Genomic DNA, 20036 nt, shown 5'->3' with positions numbered 1-20036 from the left:
TGTTGCAGTCTGTTATTATTATTATTATTATTATTATTATTATTATTATCATTGTGGTTATTATTATCATTATTAGTATTACTATTATTATTATTAGTTGGCAATGTTTTACTTTTTTAATATCAGTCGCTTTTGAATGAAGCAAATCTGATATATTCAGGAATAAAGTATTATTTAAGAGAGATTGAAGTGAAGATCTAATAGAGAGGGAGAGGGGAAGGAGAGAAAGAAAGAGAGAGAGAGAGAGAGACGGAGGGAGGGAGAGAGACAGGGAGAATCTGCAGTCTGGCTCTCGGAATCGCACAGACTCAAGACGACGCTGTGACCAAGCGCTTGGACTGCGTACGTAGGCTACCAGATATTACTCTCTATAGAATTAGATCACAGACTGACAACTTCGAATACCAGGTTTCTATTTTCACTCTCAGATACGGATAACCTCTGGCTCTCCATCATTCCTCGTCCAACCGATTCAATTTTGATGAGTTTAAACATGGATTATCAGCACCTCAGATGTTGTCATTAACGGGTAATAAATTGATCAGAAGAACATTTAAGTGCTTCGGGAAAAGCTGAAGAAAGGATCACTTGGCTTTTTGATGTTCCCCTGCTAATATCTGGCAGCTGTGGAACAGAGAGAGGGATTTTCGGGTGTTTATTTTTTTATTTTTACGCGTGCAGGGTAGATCAGTGACCACTTGAATCACGTCTCCCTCTTGGCTTGCGGTCCTTCCCTCTTTTATGTGTGAAATCTATCTTCTCAGATAGACTCTGAACCCCTCGGTGCCTGCATGACATGGTTCAGTCCGGCTGCGAGATTCGAGCCTCCTCCATGCATTGGGATTTTTCTCAGCGCCGACACTGTGTGAATCTCCCTTTTTTGACCATCTGAGAACTATCGTGCCTGCCAGACCAGAGGAAAAAAAACAAAAAAAAACAAAAAACCCTTGCCATGACCACCGCTTCAAACCGGGACGGAGCATCGGGACTCGGGAGGAGACTTGAATGCGCATACAGGAAAGGGGATGGAATACGAATGTTTGCTCTCATGAAAGCAGGAGTGCAGGTGCACCATTGGAGCCGGGTGCTGTTCTTATACATGGGGCTACTCGCCACCTCAGTAAAGGGTAAGTCCCCATCTGTGCAGCTGAAGACATGGAAAATGCAGCAGGCTTACCCCACTCCACCGCCCACCCTACCCAAACCCTGGCTGAATACAAATCAGCATCAGCGACACGCACTCATCCTAAAGGCTCCTGTAGGATCAGCCGCGCTGCCATATCGATGTTCTCGCACCCAAAGTTATTAATAGGGGAGAGGTAGCTCGTTGGGGGGGCTATTTTGGTACCAGAGGATCCTCAGGAATCGCAGCAGAGCTCGTGTCCATCCTTGACTTTCTATGGCTATTAGTGTGTATCATTAAAGGACTGCTGGGTGCTTCTGAGCAGATGGGTGGATTAAATGGGCTGCAGGGGTGTTTAAACAAACATCTTGTGTGAATGCTTGTTTTCAGGTAGAATTTTTTTTTTTTTTTAAAAAGGTGGGGGTATATGAGAAAATCGTGGGAGACGGTTAAGCAAGCGGGTGATTATTATGCTGTTCAGACTCCACAAGGGTGAGTGTGTGTGTGTGTGTGTGTGTGTGTGTGTGTGTGTGTGTGTGTGTGTGTGTGTGTGTGTGTGTGTGTGTGTGTGTGTGTGTTTGAGACTGGTGATGGTGGGGGTTTCTCAGTTTAGCTCAAACCTCAATATTCTGCTCTCTGCATAAGTAAACATTTTGTCATCAGGTTCTTTTGCACACTGTCTGCGCGTGTGCGTGTACCTGCGTGTACCTGCGTGTACCTGCGTGTACCTGCGTGTATATCCCCAATTAACTGACTCCAGGTTTCACCTCCTTTATTAATTGTAAATGGCAACATTGCAGTCATAACTGGGCGTACAACAGATTATCACCACTATTTGTGCGCTTCCACATCTTCCAGAAAAATCTAACCTGGTTTCTGGAAGAAGACTCAGTTCCTAATGTGTGCTTTTTTTTTTTTTTTTTTGTTCATTCATCAATCTATTTATTTTTTCAATTGATTTATTTAATTTTTATTTTTCGTTTCTGTGGACATTCCATCAAGTAAAGCTCGTGGCAATAGTTGGATTTGAGGCTTTTCAGGAACAGCCACAATGATTTTTGCCATCCCGAGCAGGTCGTTTGGCAAAGAATTCCAACCGTTTTATCACTGTCTTGGCTCCAAACCACAGAATGGGCTCTATTTTTAGTAAAAGCCAAGAATACTGCCACAGCCACAATATAAATTTGACAGTGAGTCATGACTCTGCGTTCACCCACTCCTTGGGTACATTCTGTCGTACAGCACATAGCCTCACAACTGCAGCAAACTGAGCATATTTTCAATATCACCAAAGTACATTAGACCGTGTCATCCCATACTCTCTGAATGTTAGCGCCAGAAACAACATCCCTTCCTGTTTCCCATTAAATAACCCCTTTTGCTTCATCCAACTTGTTCTATGAGACGCACAGCTGCTGCTGTTGGGGTGTGAGTTTATCACACCGTCAAATCTGTTTCGACTTTTTCCCGGAGTAAACCTCACTGCTGCTCCAGGCCTATCCGTGAGAGGCTTCCCGTTTTATTTGCGTCTAGGGGGCTTTTTATATCAGCCCTCTTGCCGTCTGAGTCCACTGTTGGAGCCAGTAAAGAGACTCAAACTTATTGCACATATTTACGGAGAGCAGGGAAAAGCCAGACTAGTTATGTCTCTCACTCTTACCGCGACGTTTACTTTAAATGGTGTCTATAAATATGCTTTAACAGAACATGAGGTGGTCTGGCGCATCCCTGTGTTGCAGCCACCAGCAATTGCCCCATCTTCCCATCGAGCGGCACCAGAGCCTCACTCTGCTGAGTGGCGGACAGAAAGCAGCAGAGCCGGGGATCGTGACGTCCCCCCGTCCGTTTAGTCTGTATAACCGAGACAAGATTTAATGACCAACAGCATCCGATGCGTGTTTGATAGGATCGGTTTATCTCTAGGCCATGTTTGAAGCGCAGTATCTCAGGTGGAGTGCTTCCTCTCTGGCTTCTTTTGACACCTAGTCTCACTCTAAACACGTTTCAGGCTCCTCTGTGTGCATTTTATCGCTCCCAAGGGCCACACTCACAAGATAAAGATGATCGAAAGATACTTTCACAAAGAACTATGAGGAAAAAACTCAACGGGATCAAAAATCTCTAAGGGCTCGTCTTCCGTTGAGGGGTGATCAGCCTCTGTTCTTTGACGCGCACAGAGAGGGGAGCATGAGAAGGCCGTGGAGATCAGCCGGATTGACGATGGCGGGTACCGTCGCCTTCGTCATCCGAGCGTTAGACGGTCCCACAGCTGGAAGTCCATTCACAAGCAGGATCCCGCCCCGTCGTCCACTCCCATCAACCGACTTTCTGCCCCCATTTAAAAGCATTGTGCTCATGACGCAACTTGCAGTAATGTTATGAGGAGTGGAGAGCTTGATACCCTTTTCTTTTTTTATATTTCTTACTTCGTGACTTTTACTTGTTTTCACACAGTCACGGGGTTCCTTGTGATCCTTGTGCCTGTTTGTCAGTGAATTAATATGGCGGGAGACCCATGGCATATATTTCTTTTTTCTTTTTTTCCTTTAATTTTGTTTGTGCGTGAAACGCTACGAAACCCAACTTTAACAATTTAATATGAAAAAAACCCTCGGGCAGACTGGAAAGCTGCAGACCTGATGAGTTGATGTTATTTAAATGGGGATTATCTCTTTGGAAACACTGCTGATGATGATTTAGTCATGAATTATCTATTGTCTGGAGTGTGGAAAGAGACTTTCTTTGACACTGGCAGTGCAGGAGAAGTTCCTTCTTTGTTATATAGAAATACATTTTAAATTATTTAGTGGGACCAGTGGAGGTGGGATGGTGGTTAGCACTGTTGCCTCACAGGAAGCCAATCATGGGTTTAACTCTCAACCCTTTAGTTTGTATATTCTCCCCATGTCTGTGTGGGTCCGTCAGTCATTCTCCCGTTGTACTACAGTCAAAGATATGCAACATTGGAGAATTAGTGACTTGTTTTTCAATGTGATAAATTGTCACATCTAGAAATTCACTCTATGTGCATGATCAGGACCTTGGACAGAGAATGGTTCGGCTGGACCTACAGTCATCTGCATTTGAACCATGGATAGCTCCTTAGTGGAAATATACTGTATGTGGATCTTTTAACTGATTTCAGTTTTAGACTTTTGAACCCTTAACACACAAATACCTGACATCTGTTTCAAAAGAATAGAGCTCCTTGTTTCATACAGGGTGTAGCAGCTGCATTACATAACAGATATTATTCTATTGTCGTACATGACATCATGATGAAGCACGTAGAGGAAAAAATTCTCATTAGTTGGGTAGATTCTGATGGGCTTCCTAAACCAGTTTTACACATTTTAGCAGTTTACAATCCTGATATTCTTTTTTTTTCTTTTTTCTAATTGCCCAGAAGGTATGCATCCTGCATCCAGTATAGGATATGCACTGCGTTGGATTATTCAAAACTTGATTAGATCAGTTAAAATGTTGTATCGACACCCTGTGAGACATATTGATGCAGAAAACAGGACTTCCATGTGTGTCATGCTTCTATTATGTGTATTCATATATAGTACATGGGCATTCATCTCTCTTCTCTTTTGTCTCTGAGCCATTTCCCACCTGTCTGCCTGTTACGCTCAATCTCAAATCCTTTGCTACCTGCATGCTCTGCTGCTTCCCATCTCCCATCTGTTCTCCACATTCACAGTTGGGCAGTAAAGGATGGAATGGGAGTGGAGAAGCATTATCTATTTTAGCCAAACTGAGAAATGTCTGGAATGCAAAGAAGTTGCATGTCAAATTAGTGACGCGTCATCCTGTTTGAGCAGAGGGGAAAGAGATGTGATGACGGGAAGACAGTGGCAGTCCAGATAAAGATGGAGGTTGTAAAGAAATGTTTGGATGGGGGAGTAACTGTTGGAGTCAGGGGGTGATAAGCTCGCAACACTTGAGGGTTAATGTGAGCCTTAATCCTCTTTTAATACATGACCAATGTGTAGGTTCATTTTTTTAAATTTTTTTATTACCAGACATCATTTCAACAACCAAGAGAGTTTAACTTATGTTGTCTGGGTTGGTGTGTGTGTGTGTGTGTGTGTGTGTGTGTGTGTGTGTGTGTGTGTGTGTGTGTGTGTGTGTGTGTCCACATGCATACCCTTGAGTATGTGCGCAGCTTTCAGATGTCCCCATTCTCCCACACTGAACTCATGCATCACCTCACAACTATCATACCTTTTCCTTCTGTCCTTGCTCATCCATCTTGCCACCTCTCCTTTTACTCCTCCTCCCCTCTGGTGATTCACACCGTCATCTGTCTCCAGATGGCCAGAGCTCTGTCACCGTGCTACATCACACAGATCATAGCCGCGCAGTGACTCACACACAAATGCTCACAAAATCACACTCACGGGCTCCACCTCAAGAAATGACTGCCGAATGTACTCATGCAACTGGTGTGCGTGATGCGTGCACACACACACACACACACACAAACACATTGGAATGCTCGATCTCTGCAGAAGACGAGTAAGATCATCCGATTCCTTTGAGTAAAATTCAAGCATTTCTTTTTAAAACACTTAAAACGATTATTTAAGTTTGATGGCATAGCTGTCATCACATACTGTATATTGTATTGGTTGTGAATTTGTTGAAATATGATACAAGCAGAGAAAATAGGTGAAAAATATTTTTTTTATGTGCACAACATTTAATTGTGATTCTCGTCACATATCTGAAGACAGTGTTCAATTGATGAAATTATGTTTTTGTTGCTTTACTCAGCCAGGGAAGATGAATGAACATTCATTTAACTCTATTCTGTCTGTGTTCAGACATCACATTCATGGCTAATGCCTCTTAGCTCTCCCAGCTCTTCTACTGTTACCATTTTAGCAGTTAAGGTCGATAAACGGAACTAAACGGATGCATTATGGCTCAAGGACATACAATGAACAATTCTCTGGAAAGGCAGTGATTGTCAATACACTTTCCTGTTTTGTGTTTCACCTGTAGAAGAAGAGCTTTGTTGTCCTGTCACAATGGAACAGCCACAATAAATGGCGCGAGACGAAACAGGTCATGAAATGAACCCACATACCTGAAAAATCTTCCCTGGATTACCTGAGGTGCAAAATAAATAAATAATTGGCACCATTTCAAATCTTATATGAGCTCTCTGAGCCACGTATGTGAGGTACGACAGAGATCCCACATTCATTCTGATTCAGCCTCCCATTTAATATCAGATGTGGGACTTTGCTTCAGCCACTCTAAATCTCCACAAAGTCAGACAGATGTAGATGCCCTGTCTTGTACAGACACAAAGCTCAGGCAGGTGTTCCTTTAGTTTCCTGATTTACACTGTTCTTATCAGATATCAGTGATCCCAGGAATTGAAGATTATATCTCAGGCAGGAGTCATCTTGTCCTTGTATTTTTTATTTTTTTTTCTGTGCTGCTTTTCCTCTGTTCAACGTATAGGTAATCTGTCAGTGGTCATTTTCAGGGAAAGAGGCATAGTCATTCTGTAGGGGGGAGTAAATGTGTGAGTGTGCGTGTGTTTGTTTGTGTGCGTGTGTGTGTGCCCGCGTGCAATTGTGCATGTTTGCATGCATGGTGCCTGTGTGCTTTCCTGTGTATGCCTGCGTATATGCATGCAAATGCGTGTGCATATGTGCGTGCATGTGTGCCTGTGTTTGTGTGTGTGTGTGTTTGCATTTTTCATACATTCCTTTACTCTAAATGTAAAGGAATGTTTTAATATACATAGTTTAATTCATATATTTGTGAGTTAAATATTACACGATCTGATCAATTAATTTTTTTAATCAGGAAGTATTGCATATATTAAAGTTAAACAAATTCAACCTGTTCCCAAAAATCCCACATTAAAATAGATTAAAGTGGTGACACATTGTAGCTTCTTCAGAAAAATAATCACACACTGTTTCTCCATCACCATTATACATTATATTTTTAAACTTGCATATCGATGCAAGAAAATCTAATTATAGATCCTTTTGTAAATGGTGCCATGGCCATGGTGCGTAGTAGAAGAATGTAGTGTTCTCAGAATTGTCAAACTGTGTAGGTAGACTGCAAATCAGCCATTCATCAGAGCATAGCTGTTAGCTACCAGAGCTAACAGGGAGAAAGGCACACAGATGAAGTGGAAGTTTAGCCAGAAGCCAACCAACCTTATCATACAGAATCCAGTGATGAGTGAAGATTTTTTTTTTTTTTGTGATGACTCATAAAGATGAATGGTACACTGAATCAAGTGGATGTGGTTGTCTACATATACAGTGTGTCACGGAAAACAATTTTCATTTCAATTGCATGTTTGGGCCTCCAAAAGCTATGCTCTTAATTGCAGTGACTTGTGAGTAAGAGTTTGACTTTTGTTGGAAACACAACTATTTGCTGATCTCCAAGAGCAAGGAGAGGATTAATAACGCCCTCATGTCTGCTCTGTAAATAGAAGGCGTAAGCTCACAATGGGCTGCTTATGTTTACATAATGAAAGGAAATGGGGAAAGAACCAGCTTTGCTCAATATGGCAGTAACAAAATCCGCCTACTAGGCTCATCCATAAATCATTCATAAACATTTGAATTCACAACTTTATTCGGCGCCCACAGCCCACAGAGTAAAAAGGTCAAGTTGTGGTTCTATGTCACACTTTTTATAAAAAAAAAAAGGATCAACAGCTTCTTCAAGACTAAAAAAAAAGATGCGAGGGGATGATGTATTATATGGTTTGTAGCCGTAATGTTCCACACCAGTGTAAAGCATGTCTGCTTTAGTTAATCACCGTTAAAGTGTCCAGTGTCCAAAGTGGTTTAACCTTAAATTACAACGGTTGGCTCCTGGCTCATGTTACCTGGTTTGCTGCCACAGAGGAAATAAATTGGTAATGAATTGAAATGAATGGAAAGTATCCACCAATGTCTTTATTGCAGGATTGGACAGAATTACAAATTAAGCAGTAAAGCAACATGAGTGAAAGACAGGCCTTTAGGAGAAGGGAACTAGTTGAAGTTTTATCCAGATTAGATAGAACATTTTAACTTTCTCTGCCATATTGTTCTTTTTCTTGTGTGAATGAATGGCACAAGGTTCTGAAGCTGAATGTGTCTTGCTATACAACAGGTCCTAATCTCTAATTATGTCATTTGTACAGATTACATTATAACATAACTCTGTGTGGTCAGATTTCCCCTGTATTTCTGTTTGAGAATTTTTTTTTTTTTTTTTTGTCAATTTAAAGTTCCTTTCTTGCTTTTTTTCTAACCACATAAGTCTGTAAGTATAAAGGATGTCATAAACTGTGCAGATATTGGGCTGTATGAATTTAAAAAAAAAAAGAAGTCTCAACTTGATGCTGTCAGCAGTGTGGAAATGTAACGCAAATATTTTCTTTCATCTAAAATTAAGTCTCACTCATTTGATTGATTCATGCTGGCACATGGATTGTAATTGCAGTTTAGAGCTGACACTTGGGTCTTCCTCTGGGACTGTTAGGACTCTAGTTGAAAGGTGAAAGTGTAGTGCTGTAAGTTGAAGTGAGGCTGATTGATCGTACGTTGCTCATCCATCTCTCAGTGATAGACGGAATAGTCCTGCTGGGATGGTCACAACCTGACCTTTGGATCAGTGGTTCCTCCAGGGGTTTAAAATGCAGTCCTAAGAGCAGATCAAATGCTCATAAAGGATCTTCTCATGAACACTCATATGATTGACATACTTATCTGTATCATATATTTAATTCATTCATAATTGCATTACGTCACCTCCTGATGATGGTATTGATTAGCTAGAGTCCACAAAGTATCATTTTTACTGATATCTGGTGTAATTTAAATACTAATTTGCATCCGAATGGCAGAATGAATAGAATGACAAAAAGGTGACAATAGACTGGAAAGCATTCATCTTTAAGGCACTCTTTGAAACTCAGCAACATCATCCTTTAAATATTTAATATTAACTTGATAGGATTTAAGCCTACTCTGGTATGATATGTTTCAAGCACAGGTGAAACAGACAGAAAACCACATGCCGCCACGGTGGCATGGCGGTGGTTAGCACTCCTGCCTCACAGCAAGAAGATCAGGGGTTCAAACCCCATCATTTCCAACATGGCCTTTCTGGGAAGAGTTTGCATGTTCTCTCCGTGTCTGAATGGGTTTCTTCCGGGTTCACCGGTTTCCCCCTATTATCAGGAAAAACATGCATCTAGGTAATATAAGGTCATGTTGGACCGGGGTGCAGCGGCTCTGGACCAACACTCCAGTTGTACCGTCTGTTTATGTGTATAGTGACAATAAAGAAAGTTTGAGTTTGACTTTGAAAAATAGACAGGACAGCACTTTAAGAGGCAAAACTGCATTTGAGAGGTGCTGTTCTACTGATACAAATGTATGAGCACATGTCAACAATGAAACTTCAATATTACTTTAGGTATGTCAGCCTCACTCTGTTTTGTGTGGGAGTGCTGAATAAACTCCCACACAAAGGCAGGGGTCTCTGTGAAAAGAAAGACCCATAACATGCCAATGACTCTGAATGGTCGATTTTTTTATTGATCAGCTCGAAGCAATGGTGAAGAGATATCCACTAAAACAACATGAGGAAGAAATGCTCCCACTGTTATATCAGTGTACAAGCTGTTGAGGATGTGCTGACAAGAGGTGGAAGTGTGTGGGCTAATTTATTTATTTTTTATTCATTTGTTTTTTTGGTGGGTGGATGAGCTACAGGTCCTTTTGGCTGGCACCTCAATGCTGATGGTTACATGTGACCCAGCTGGGGAACTACCCACGTCTCCCTTCTTTTCCTCTGTCTGTGAGAACACATGTGCCATTGTCCCTCTTTTTCCGTCCTTGATAATAGTAAGTAACATGTGCAGGCACTCACCATGTATGCATTTATGCATGCAAGTCTCCCTTAAATATTAGAATAGTTTCTTTGATGATCCTATCTTTAGCTACATTTTTACATGTGGGTGTTGTTTATTTTCACGCTCCATACACTTCATCCTCCAGCCAAGTGTATTTTGATGTGTTTGCACATGTGTTTGTATTAACTGTGTGTCGCCATAGGCGTCAACAGATTGCTGAAGCCCTAGCCTGGAGATGTGCAAGCCACAACTGGCACCAGTGTGATGCTGCACAAGCATTCCCTTACTCACAATTGAGAGGGTGTGCATTCCAAAGGCATTCACATAGTGTGTGTTTACACATTACATCATTTGTCTCACACATCCATAAAGTACAAGTCCATTCAAAGTTTCAAATGTGCATCATTAGGGAGAAGATGCTCCATATTTTCTGCCCCTTTAAGGAAACGACATTTACCATTCAGCTCAGAAGAAAAATCCTGTGTGCGTGTGTGTGTGTGTGTGTGTGTGTGTGTGTGTGTGTGTGTGTGTGTGTGTGTGTGTGTGTGTGTGTGGTTGAGAGAGGGTAAGTGGGAGCAAGTGTATTGCAAATGCCTTCCACTACATTTGGCTCGTCTCTAATGGCAGAGAGTGTTGTCCTGGCCCGGACATTAGCCTAATGTATGGAGGCGAGCAGGATCGCTGAGCTCACCCATTTCCATTTTAATGGCAGCCATCTAGAGGTTAATTCAGATATGATGCGGTCAAGGCGCGCATATGCGCTGACACGTCAAGAGACAAATAGTTGATGTTGAGAGGATCTATGGGGTGGAAGGTTTTATCTTCCTACCAGGGAGGCAGTTACAGGAACAAAAGCACATAAACACACACATGCGTGCACAAAAAAACATTTGGTTGTTTGAAGTTTACTCGTGGGATGAGTTATATGTGATACCGGATATCTTTGTTATTCAATAAACCGCAAGGGAAGCTTATTTGGTTGGAAATTATTCCATGTTTTCTCCAATGGGAGTTTCACAAAGACATTACAGTTCCTCTTGAGATTAAAGCAAGAACTGAACTCAATGACTCAGAATACGGTCTCAAATTTAAAGGGCAAGTGCCTGAGGGTTTCTTAGGTCTAGCCCAATCCCATTCCCCCTTACCCTTACCCCTCAGTTTTGGCCATTTCCATGTGGGTTGGTGAGTCTTGTTTCTTAAGGGGATGGCGGATTCTTTCTCATGCAGTCTTTCCGAGGGACCTTCAAACAAAGTTTTGTTCTTTAAGAATAAAAATGTAGATGATAGTGCTGGAAAATCCCAGAAAACTTAAAAAATGTATGTATATATATATACACACACACACACACACACACACATACATATATACATACATAGTTGTTATCATGCAGTTTTTGACAGTAAACATTTATTTACCTGCAGTGTATGTTATTTTTCACCAATTCTTTTGTTCTGTGCTGCCAGTTAAGTTAGATTTCTTGATTATGGTAGTGTCACCCTTTTTATTGAGCAGTCAAGACAACAGACGTCCAAATAATCTGTTCTACGAAACTCCAATGTGTCAAATCTGCTCAATTTGGGTTCTAGCAGGTTCACAAGGAGACTGGCGGTGGTGAATGAAAAGTTGAAATCTCCACCCTAATGACACACTGACAAGAATTTAAGGAAAGTAATATTTAAATGTATTTAACAAAACAATATGAACATTTTCAATTTATCAAGCACATGAGAAATTGATAATCTAAGCTCCTTAAGAGTTTAGATTATCACTGTCCATTTCTGTTGCGGTTTCAATGTTTGTTCAATGTCTATATTTCCTCAGTTTGTTCATATTATGTCAGATCTAACTTGAAAAAAGTAACAAAATAGAAAAAGAAAAATCTGAGATCTCAGTTAATGAAAAAAGGAAATTCTTGAAGGACTTTTAATTATTTGTCCGCCCACCGTTCTAGGAACCAGGTGGAGCATTCAGGAGCATCATCCAAGGTACACCTCCCACGTGCCATGCGGTCCGCGCATGGCAGGGCATCAGTGCTTGGTGCAGATTCTTTCCGTAAAAGAAAAAAACAGCCAGCACACAATTGTACAGAGCAATTACTACTAGCGATCAGTTAGCAACAAAAAAAAACACATTTCCATCACATTTTGAAAAGAAAATTACATCCTGACTGGTTTTATAATTCATTTGCATTTACAGGTTTATGCTACTCACCAGGATTATCTTCAACAAAAAACAACAAAAAATATGGTACGGAGTGGTACGGATCTTACTTGTACCTATGAGTACCTAAGCTCTTTCACGTCCTTAGACTCAAAGTCTCTGCCTTGGTCGCTAAGCAGGCGACTAAGGATACCATAAGGGATGATGAGGTCATCCTAGAGAGTAACGGCAATGGTTTTTGCTTTTTGATCTTTATTTGGTACTGGAACTGCAAATTTTGTAAAATGATCTGTCATTACTAGCACATTTCTAGTTTCTCGACTGTCCGGCTCAATAGACAAGTAATCAATGCACACTAGTTCAAGAGGGTAAGTTGCCTGAATGTTCTCCAGTGGTGAAGCTTTTTGAGGAACTGCCTTTCTCATAAGACAAGGGGAACATTTCTTGCACTTATCTTCAATGGACTGGGATATTCTTGGCCAGTAAAATCTTGCCCGAGCGAGATGAAGGGCCCGCTCAAAACCGAGATACCCAACCTCGTCTTGCACACCTTGTAAACCTCACTCACGATACTGTTGTGGCAATACTAGTTGATAAACAGAGCAACCTTTATCATTAAACTTTCTGTACAGCACGCCATTACTGAGCTCGAGTTTGTTCCATTGTTTCAGCAAGAGTTTAACATAATTTGTTTCATTGTTTGTTTGCTTGGCACTGGGCTTCAAACCTATTTCCAACAGGGCTATGACACGAGCAATAGAGGGGTCAACCTTTTGTGCTGTGCACCAATCAGCATCTGTCATTGATGGTAAGATGCCTTCTCCATAAGCCTCGCTGACTGATGTGGGGTCAATGGCGAGAGACTCAGCAATTAGGTGGGATTCTGATGGACTTAACACAGAATGCCGCTGGCACAAAGCAGAAAATGTTTCATGACCAAGTTCAGTTTGCACGTCAATTAAAAGTCTCCTCATATCATCAATACGAGCGTTTTCTTTGACAAATGGTTCATCTTCCCGAGGTGGTTCTTGGGGTTGCTGGGACAACCCATCGGCATCTCTGTTTACTTGCCTGCCCTGTACTTTATGGTGAAGTGATAAGTAGACAAGGCAGCCAGCCACCTATGTCCTGCTTCATCTAACTTGGCAGTTGTTAAAGATGAAGGTCAATGGATTGTTATCGGTCAGGACAGGGAAACTGGAACCATAAAGGTAATCACTGAACTTATCACACACTGCCCACTTGAGGGCTAAGAATTCAAGCTTATGTGTGGGATAGTTCTGCTCACTCTTGGAAAGCCCACAACTAGTATATGCAATCAACCTCAACCACCCTCGTTGCTCCTGGTAGAGCGCAGCTCGCAACCCATCACGACAGGCATCAGTGTGTAACACATAAGGGAGTTGCGGGTTGGCGAAAGCAAGAATGGGTGCAGATGTTAGCTTCTTAATTATTATCTGGAATGCAGTTTCGCACTCCTTAGTCCATTGTTCGCCAAGAGGCTGATTGGGACTGTGATCTAGTTTGGGTGGTTCTCTTTTGTAGATTTTGCCTCTCTTCTTTGGTGGGCAGTAGCCTGAAGTGTGACGGTCCAATGGTTTGGCTATCTTGGAGCCTAAAAAACATTTGAGCTCTTTGAAATTGGATGGTCGTGGCCAAGTTTTCAGAGCAGAGATCTTTTCAGGATCTTTATGGACTCCATGAGCATCCACAATGTGACCCAGATACTTGACAGAGTTCCTGAAGAAGTGACATTTTTCTGGGGATAATTTAAGACCATAGTCTCTCAGGCGAGTGAGCACTTTCATTAGTCTGGTTTCGTGTTCTTCTAATGTGTCTGAGAACACTATTAGATCATCGAAAAAGACAAGGACTTTGTTGAGATGGATATCGCCCACACACCTCTCCATTAGGCATTGAAAAGTGCTTTGGGCGTTTGTGACACCCTGTGGCATCCTATTAAATTCATAGAATACTAGGGGGAACACGAAAGCTGTCTTATACTTGTCATGTTCAGCTACTTCCACCTGATAGTAACCTGACTTAAGTTCCATGACTGAAGACCATTTAGCTCCACTAAGAGCTGTAAATGTCTCTTCAATGTTTGGAAAGGCATATACATCGCGAACAGTTCTCAAATTTAACTTGCGGTAATCTATGCATAGCCTTCTTTTTTCTAACCAATACAATTGGTGAGGCAAAAGGACTTTCGAACTCTCGAATGATTCCTGCATCAAGCAGTTCCCTGAGATGCTGTTTCACTGCTTCTCAGTCACTTGGATGTATGGGTCTTGACTGCTCTTTGAAAGATGTCTCGTCATGGAACCGGATTTGGTGTTTTACAGCTCTATTGTGGCCATAAGACATGTCATCAAGAGCAAAAACATCCGGAATAGATTGCAACTTTTTAAGAATGCGTTCTTTCCGTTGCTCAGAAATGGGACAATGATCAAGGCTAAATGCGAGTTTATCATTGTCGTCATTGTGTTGACTTGCATTGTCCTGAGTTCGACCAGGTGCTAGCGGTGAAACATGTTGCGCTGCACAAGCTTGAGCGACAATAGTGTTTGGCTGCAGTGTAACAGTATGTTCAGCTATATTGTGTAAAATTACAGGCACTTTGTTGCTGGCATTGAAGGGAATGTACACTAAAGCAGAATCAAGGATCAGTCCGCTTGGTAACTCGTATCGCTCATTGGGTTCAAGGACGAAGTTTGTGTTTTGCTGGGATTCTTACTATGTAGCATTACAGGACAAATTTGACTGTCATTTCTTTGTGCTTGAGCAATATGTTGGAGGATCATTGCAAACTGTTTTGAGTGTAGTTTGTGAAAGAACTTTGGGCCATCTTGTTCTAATAACAGCCCATAAAGGCGCAAAAGTGCATTTGTCCCTACTAACAGTGAGATTTTACTGTTAAAGTGACGCTCAGGAACGATGAGGGCCAAAACAGCTAGTTGTTGGTCCTTTGCAACATTCTTAGGAAATCTAATGTGTGTCTGAATGTAGCACAGGTATGGGACATCCCTCCGGCTTCCTCAATTTCAAGAAGAGCGTTTATTGGTTGAATAGGAAGATGGGACAGATGCCTTTCGTGAAAGTTCCCAGAAATGTTTGTGACTTGTGAGCCTGAGTCCACCATGGATTCACATGGTATGCCATCAACAAGTAGGAATCTGCACACCAGGATTATCTTCAACAAAAAACAACAAAAAGCATCCACTATCCGTGGCTCGACAGCTCCCACACTGAACTTCCCAACGTCCCGCTGAACACCAAACTTCTACAGCATCTCGCTCCGTGCCAAATGTCCACAGCGTCTCACTCCGTGCAGTCGGACGCATTTAATGAAAGTTAATAAGCACTGAGCAGGTGTGAGCGGCACAGAGGTGCATTCAGGGTACATAGAAAAAATCAGTACTTGACCAAAAAAAATGTTCGAACAGAAATAATAAGAAAATAATACTGACAGTAAAAAGTAACACTGGGTTACACAAGCAGCAACAGTTTTACGTAGAAATAAAATATTTTTGTGTCACATCTGTGACACCTGAGCAAAACAGACATGCAGTACAATTCCAGCAAAAAACAAAACAAAACAAAAAACAACAAATAAGAAACAATCAAAAGAGAAAAAACTGCTGCCAAGCTGTGGTAATAAGGGGCCTGACTTTTGTATTTGTTTGCCAGTGTACAAATGTATGTAATAATAACATATTTACTGATATCATGACAAGTGGTCATGATGACGTGACCACTTGTCATGAGAGACAGAAAGAACAATGCTTGAAATTGTTCCTTGAAGAACAATTTCAATCTCTGAAAAGAGTAAAAAAAGGAGGAATTGTGGTTGGGTCATAGTGCACATGCTTTGGATGAACCTGAAGCAATATGCATTACACATTTCAATTGCATTGGTCAGAATTTAATATAACTGGATGACAGCATTCTGTGCCACAATGAACAATGAAGAAATTCTGAAGCCCTTTTCTCACATAAAATAATGCCTTTCATTATCTTTGTTTCTTCATCCATGAGATAGAAGGCATAACAGGATGGTTAGCCTCTGCTTCTAACGTAAATTTAAATCATGGATGAGCAAGCTAGAACAAGGCAAGGGGTAAAAATTAAGAGAGTCGCAAGATAAAATTTCCTCCTATTGAGAGTCATTGTAGTCACTGTAATTGCATCTATGTGGTAGAGTGACAGGCAGATATGTGACACCGAAGCTATAGGAATTACACCTATTCATGTGCAGAAAACTGACACCTCCATATGAACTCATGTGGACACTCACACAAACAAAAATCGCAAAAATAAATTAAGAATCCATTAAAAAAAATCTGTAGGATTTGCTAACAGCACCGACTAAGCAATGCTGACTTGTGGATGGCACAACAGCTGTGACCTCAGAACAGGAAGTGGATAAGATGCAGAAAATAAAGCAGAAAAGTATCCCACCTTGAAATCTCCCTCTTCTTTTAAACTTGTTCAATTTCAGTGTTTTTTTCTTCAACTTTTGAAACTTTTTTTGATCCTTCACCTCTTTTTCCTTTTTTCCAATTTTTTTTTAATCCTTCTCAGCCATTCCCTCATCTCCTCTCTGTCTCTGTTACTCCTCTTGATTTTTACAAACCATGTAAAAACAGTGCTGTAGCTGCCTCTGTATAATGTATATACCATCGATTCATCAAAGTGTCACACAGCAGACCTGTTCGCCCACTGTTCAACAACTGCCCTAGTAAGGCAAACAAGAACTCCACCACATACACACACACACACACGCACGCACGCACGCACGCACGCACACACACACACACACACACACACACACACACACACACATACACATATGAAAACCTGAACTGCTATCCACCAAGGTCAACCTGCTCTCTGCATGCCCGTTGGGTGGCATGCATGCCAGAGATGGCAACACACACTGCCAGTAACGCAGTGTGCTAAACAGTGAACGACATAACTGTTGATCTTCCACAACTACAGTATATTTCATATTCCAACACTAGCAAACACAAAGAGCCACTGCAGACATAGTTTGTAATGAAATTCTGTTTACTGAACTCTCCTGATTGCTGAGCCAGCATATTTGCTGCTGTTCCACTTTCATGATGGTTTACATGAAGTTACACCACTCAAGAGAACATAACATTCTACTTTAATGATGGTCCAGCTGGGGAGAAACAGCACAGCAAGCAATCTGTTTATGGGGTCTTTACGGCATGCCAGAGGATTCAGCTTCAGAATGGGCTTTACCCCACAAATTTACTCTGAGGGGCTTCACAGCATCTCAACTGCTCCCAGGAATTAATTTCATAATGCACACTGGGTGAGGCTTAAATAATACAACCAACACCCCTGTGAAGCATATGCTAAAACATATGGTTTCATAGAACAGAGAGTAGGCTCACAGTGGCACTTACACTTCATTGTTGAAATCAAACATTATGATATAAATTAGTTTAAATGATCTCAAAAGTGCATTGCAGTTTTTTGATAGGTTTTGATTTGTTTTTTAACAATTAAATTCTAATCATAAAGTGTGTTTTTCACTCTGGATGAAACACTTTTGACAGCATCCTCTCTAAATATCACTACAGGTCTTCCACCACAGACTGCATGCATCATCCAAGGATTGGTCACTTTGCCCTGGAATTTGCTTTTCAAAATAACATTTGGTGGTGGAGGATTGACTTCTCTGTAAACCTTTTTCCTTTTTTATTCTCTTTTTCCATGTGTCATTATGTGCATTACATTGTATCACATTATAAGAAACACTTTTAATCAGCTGCATAATGTATTCCTACACTGTGATTTTTTTTAACTTCTATTTTAATTAATTGTTAGTGGAAAGGTTATTACACCCCAAACATATGGATTTTGTACATGAATCATTTGTCAAGCTTTAAGTGTCACACAATAATTTCTGTTTTCCAAATTTTCTATTCAATCATGAAACCGATTAATAATAATTCTGTTTCTTTAACCTTCCTTGTATTGTTTTCCAATTTATTCCCCATTACCTTTTTTGCAAAAGGTTTAGTGTCCACTCTGACCCCAATCAAGCTCAGCCATCAGGTGTCTGTATGAGTCATTGATTGGCATTTTCTCTGATGTAAGCCTCCTAATGAAGGCGATGATGAGGAAAGTATTGACCAGGTTGTGTATATGAAAATCAGACTGAAGAGGTGGATTTGGAGGTTTTACCTGGATATTAGTATTGATCAAGCGGTAATTGGGAGGGTGGATGCACTATTGGTGCTGTCATTTAAAGGCTTTAATCATGAATCAAGATGCTTTTTTTTTGTTCTTCTCCAGGTAGTGGATAAGGTAGACACACTGTGATGACCTTGCCAAATTCATGTGAAGGTTGTGTTTAATATCATTTAACAAGTTGTATCCTGGGCTTAATTGTATCCTGGGCTTTGAACCATAATTTTTGCCAATGGGTTTGTTCTGAACAGAAACAGAACATTTCCGCTTTTACGTTCCACCCACAGATTGACATTTATGAACTGGTTAGAAAAAAAAAAATGTAGTTCCCGAAACGGTTAATAACGTTCCTTGTAAATATAAATAAGTAGGTAGAGTTAGTAATTTAAATTGGCAATTAAAGCACTTAGTTTACATAGTGTAGATATGTCCCGACAGTAAACAGGACAACGACACTGATCCAGTTACAGAACAGAGGTTGGAGAATCAGAGGGAGATGGAGAAGTTGTGGCAGCTTGTGATGCAACAAAGTTTGCGTATGTCTGAGCTCACTGGGGAGCGGTTAAGTGAAGCTCTGAACAAAGCATCTGGTAATGAGTCAAAAACAGAAAGAAAACACCTATAAATGTCCAGAGCATCTGAGGAAGTCCACCGAAAAATGCTGGCAGTACGAGGACGCACTGCAATGAAAATGACTGGCAGACAATGAGTTAATGTCTAAATCAAACATTTTTGAAGATCGACAGACTGCAGTGTTTACCTGTTATGTACATAATAGAGATTGGGAGACTGTTTTCCTTGACTGCTGGTGATATGCCTCAACTTCTTTCCACTATCATCACACATTGAGTAAATGACAGGAAGGGAAACACGAGGTCAGATATTTTTCCCCTCAGGTATAGTATAAACATGCTTACAATTATTTTCTGTTCATAAATAAAAAAAACAAAAAAAGTTTTTGTTTTTGTTCCTGGCAGAATACCAAAAGTTTCTGGTTTTCGCTTTCCTTCCATGAACCGGTTCAAAGTACTACTTGTATCACACTATGCTTACTCTGAATTTGTTATAACACATCACCTCAACAAACTGCTGATCTCCAAAAACAGTATTATCAATGGATCTATTCAGAGATGCTCCAGTTTTAGCCTGCTACCGATGCCCATCAGATCATTTGGATCTGTACCTTTTCTCACTTGACCCTTTTTCTCTTCCCTGAAAAAGTTTTGAAAATGTTTTGCTGGGCTACTTGAAACAAATACCTTGTATTGGCTTTTATTTTTTAGAGTTTTGTATTAGTATTTTTCCAGCACCATCTCCAAATTCATAAACACCATGATGCAGACATTTGGAGCTGTGACCAGAAACATTGGTTCACTCGTCTGTCTAACAGCCATGCTCATGCCTCATTAAAAAAATAAATAAAAGAAAATCTTACTTGCTATAGCTTTCCAAAAAATATATTATTGTGTGTGTGTGTGTGTGTGTGTGTGTGTGTGTGTGTGTGTGTGTGTGTGTGTGTGTGTGTGTGTGTGTGTGTGTGTGTGTGTGTGTGTGTTTGGGAGAAATGAAAGCTGACTCTTTAGAAAAAATATTTTTCTCTTGACTTCATACTCGTGCCTTAT

At 40.8% G+C, this 20036-nt stretch overlaps 1 protein-coding gene across 1 annotated transcript in view; it reads left to right on the top strand.

Moving 5' to 3' along the window:
* Positions 1–844: 844 nt before the first annotated feature.
* The window catches only part of csmd2 (CUB and Sushi multiple domains 2), a 267965-nt gene continuing 248773 nt past the window's right edge, over positions 845–20036 (top strand). Inside the window, 1 exon segment of the mRNA XM_068332262.1 lies at positions 845–1127. Coding sequence (XP_068188363.1) covers positions 953–1127 — 175 coding nt within the window. The 5' untranslated portion in view covers positions 845–952.

Source organism: Antennarius striatus, chromosome 14 (genome assembly GCF_040054535.1).
Source record: "Antennarius striatus isolate MH-2024 chromosome 14, ASM4005453v1, whole genome shotgun sequence".
NCBI lineage: Eukaryota > Metazoa > Chordata > Actinopteri > Lophiiformes > Antennariidae > Antennarius > Antennarius striatus.
This window is presented reverse-complemented; position numbering and strand designations above follow the sequence as displayed.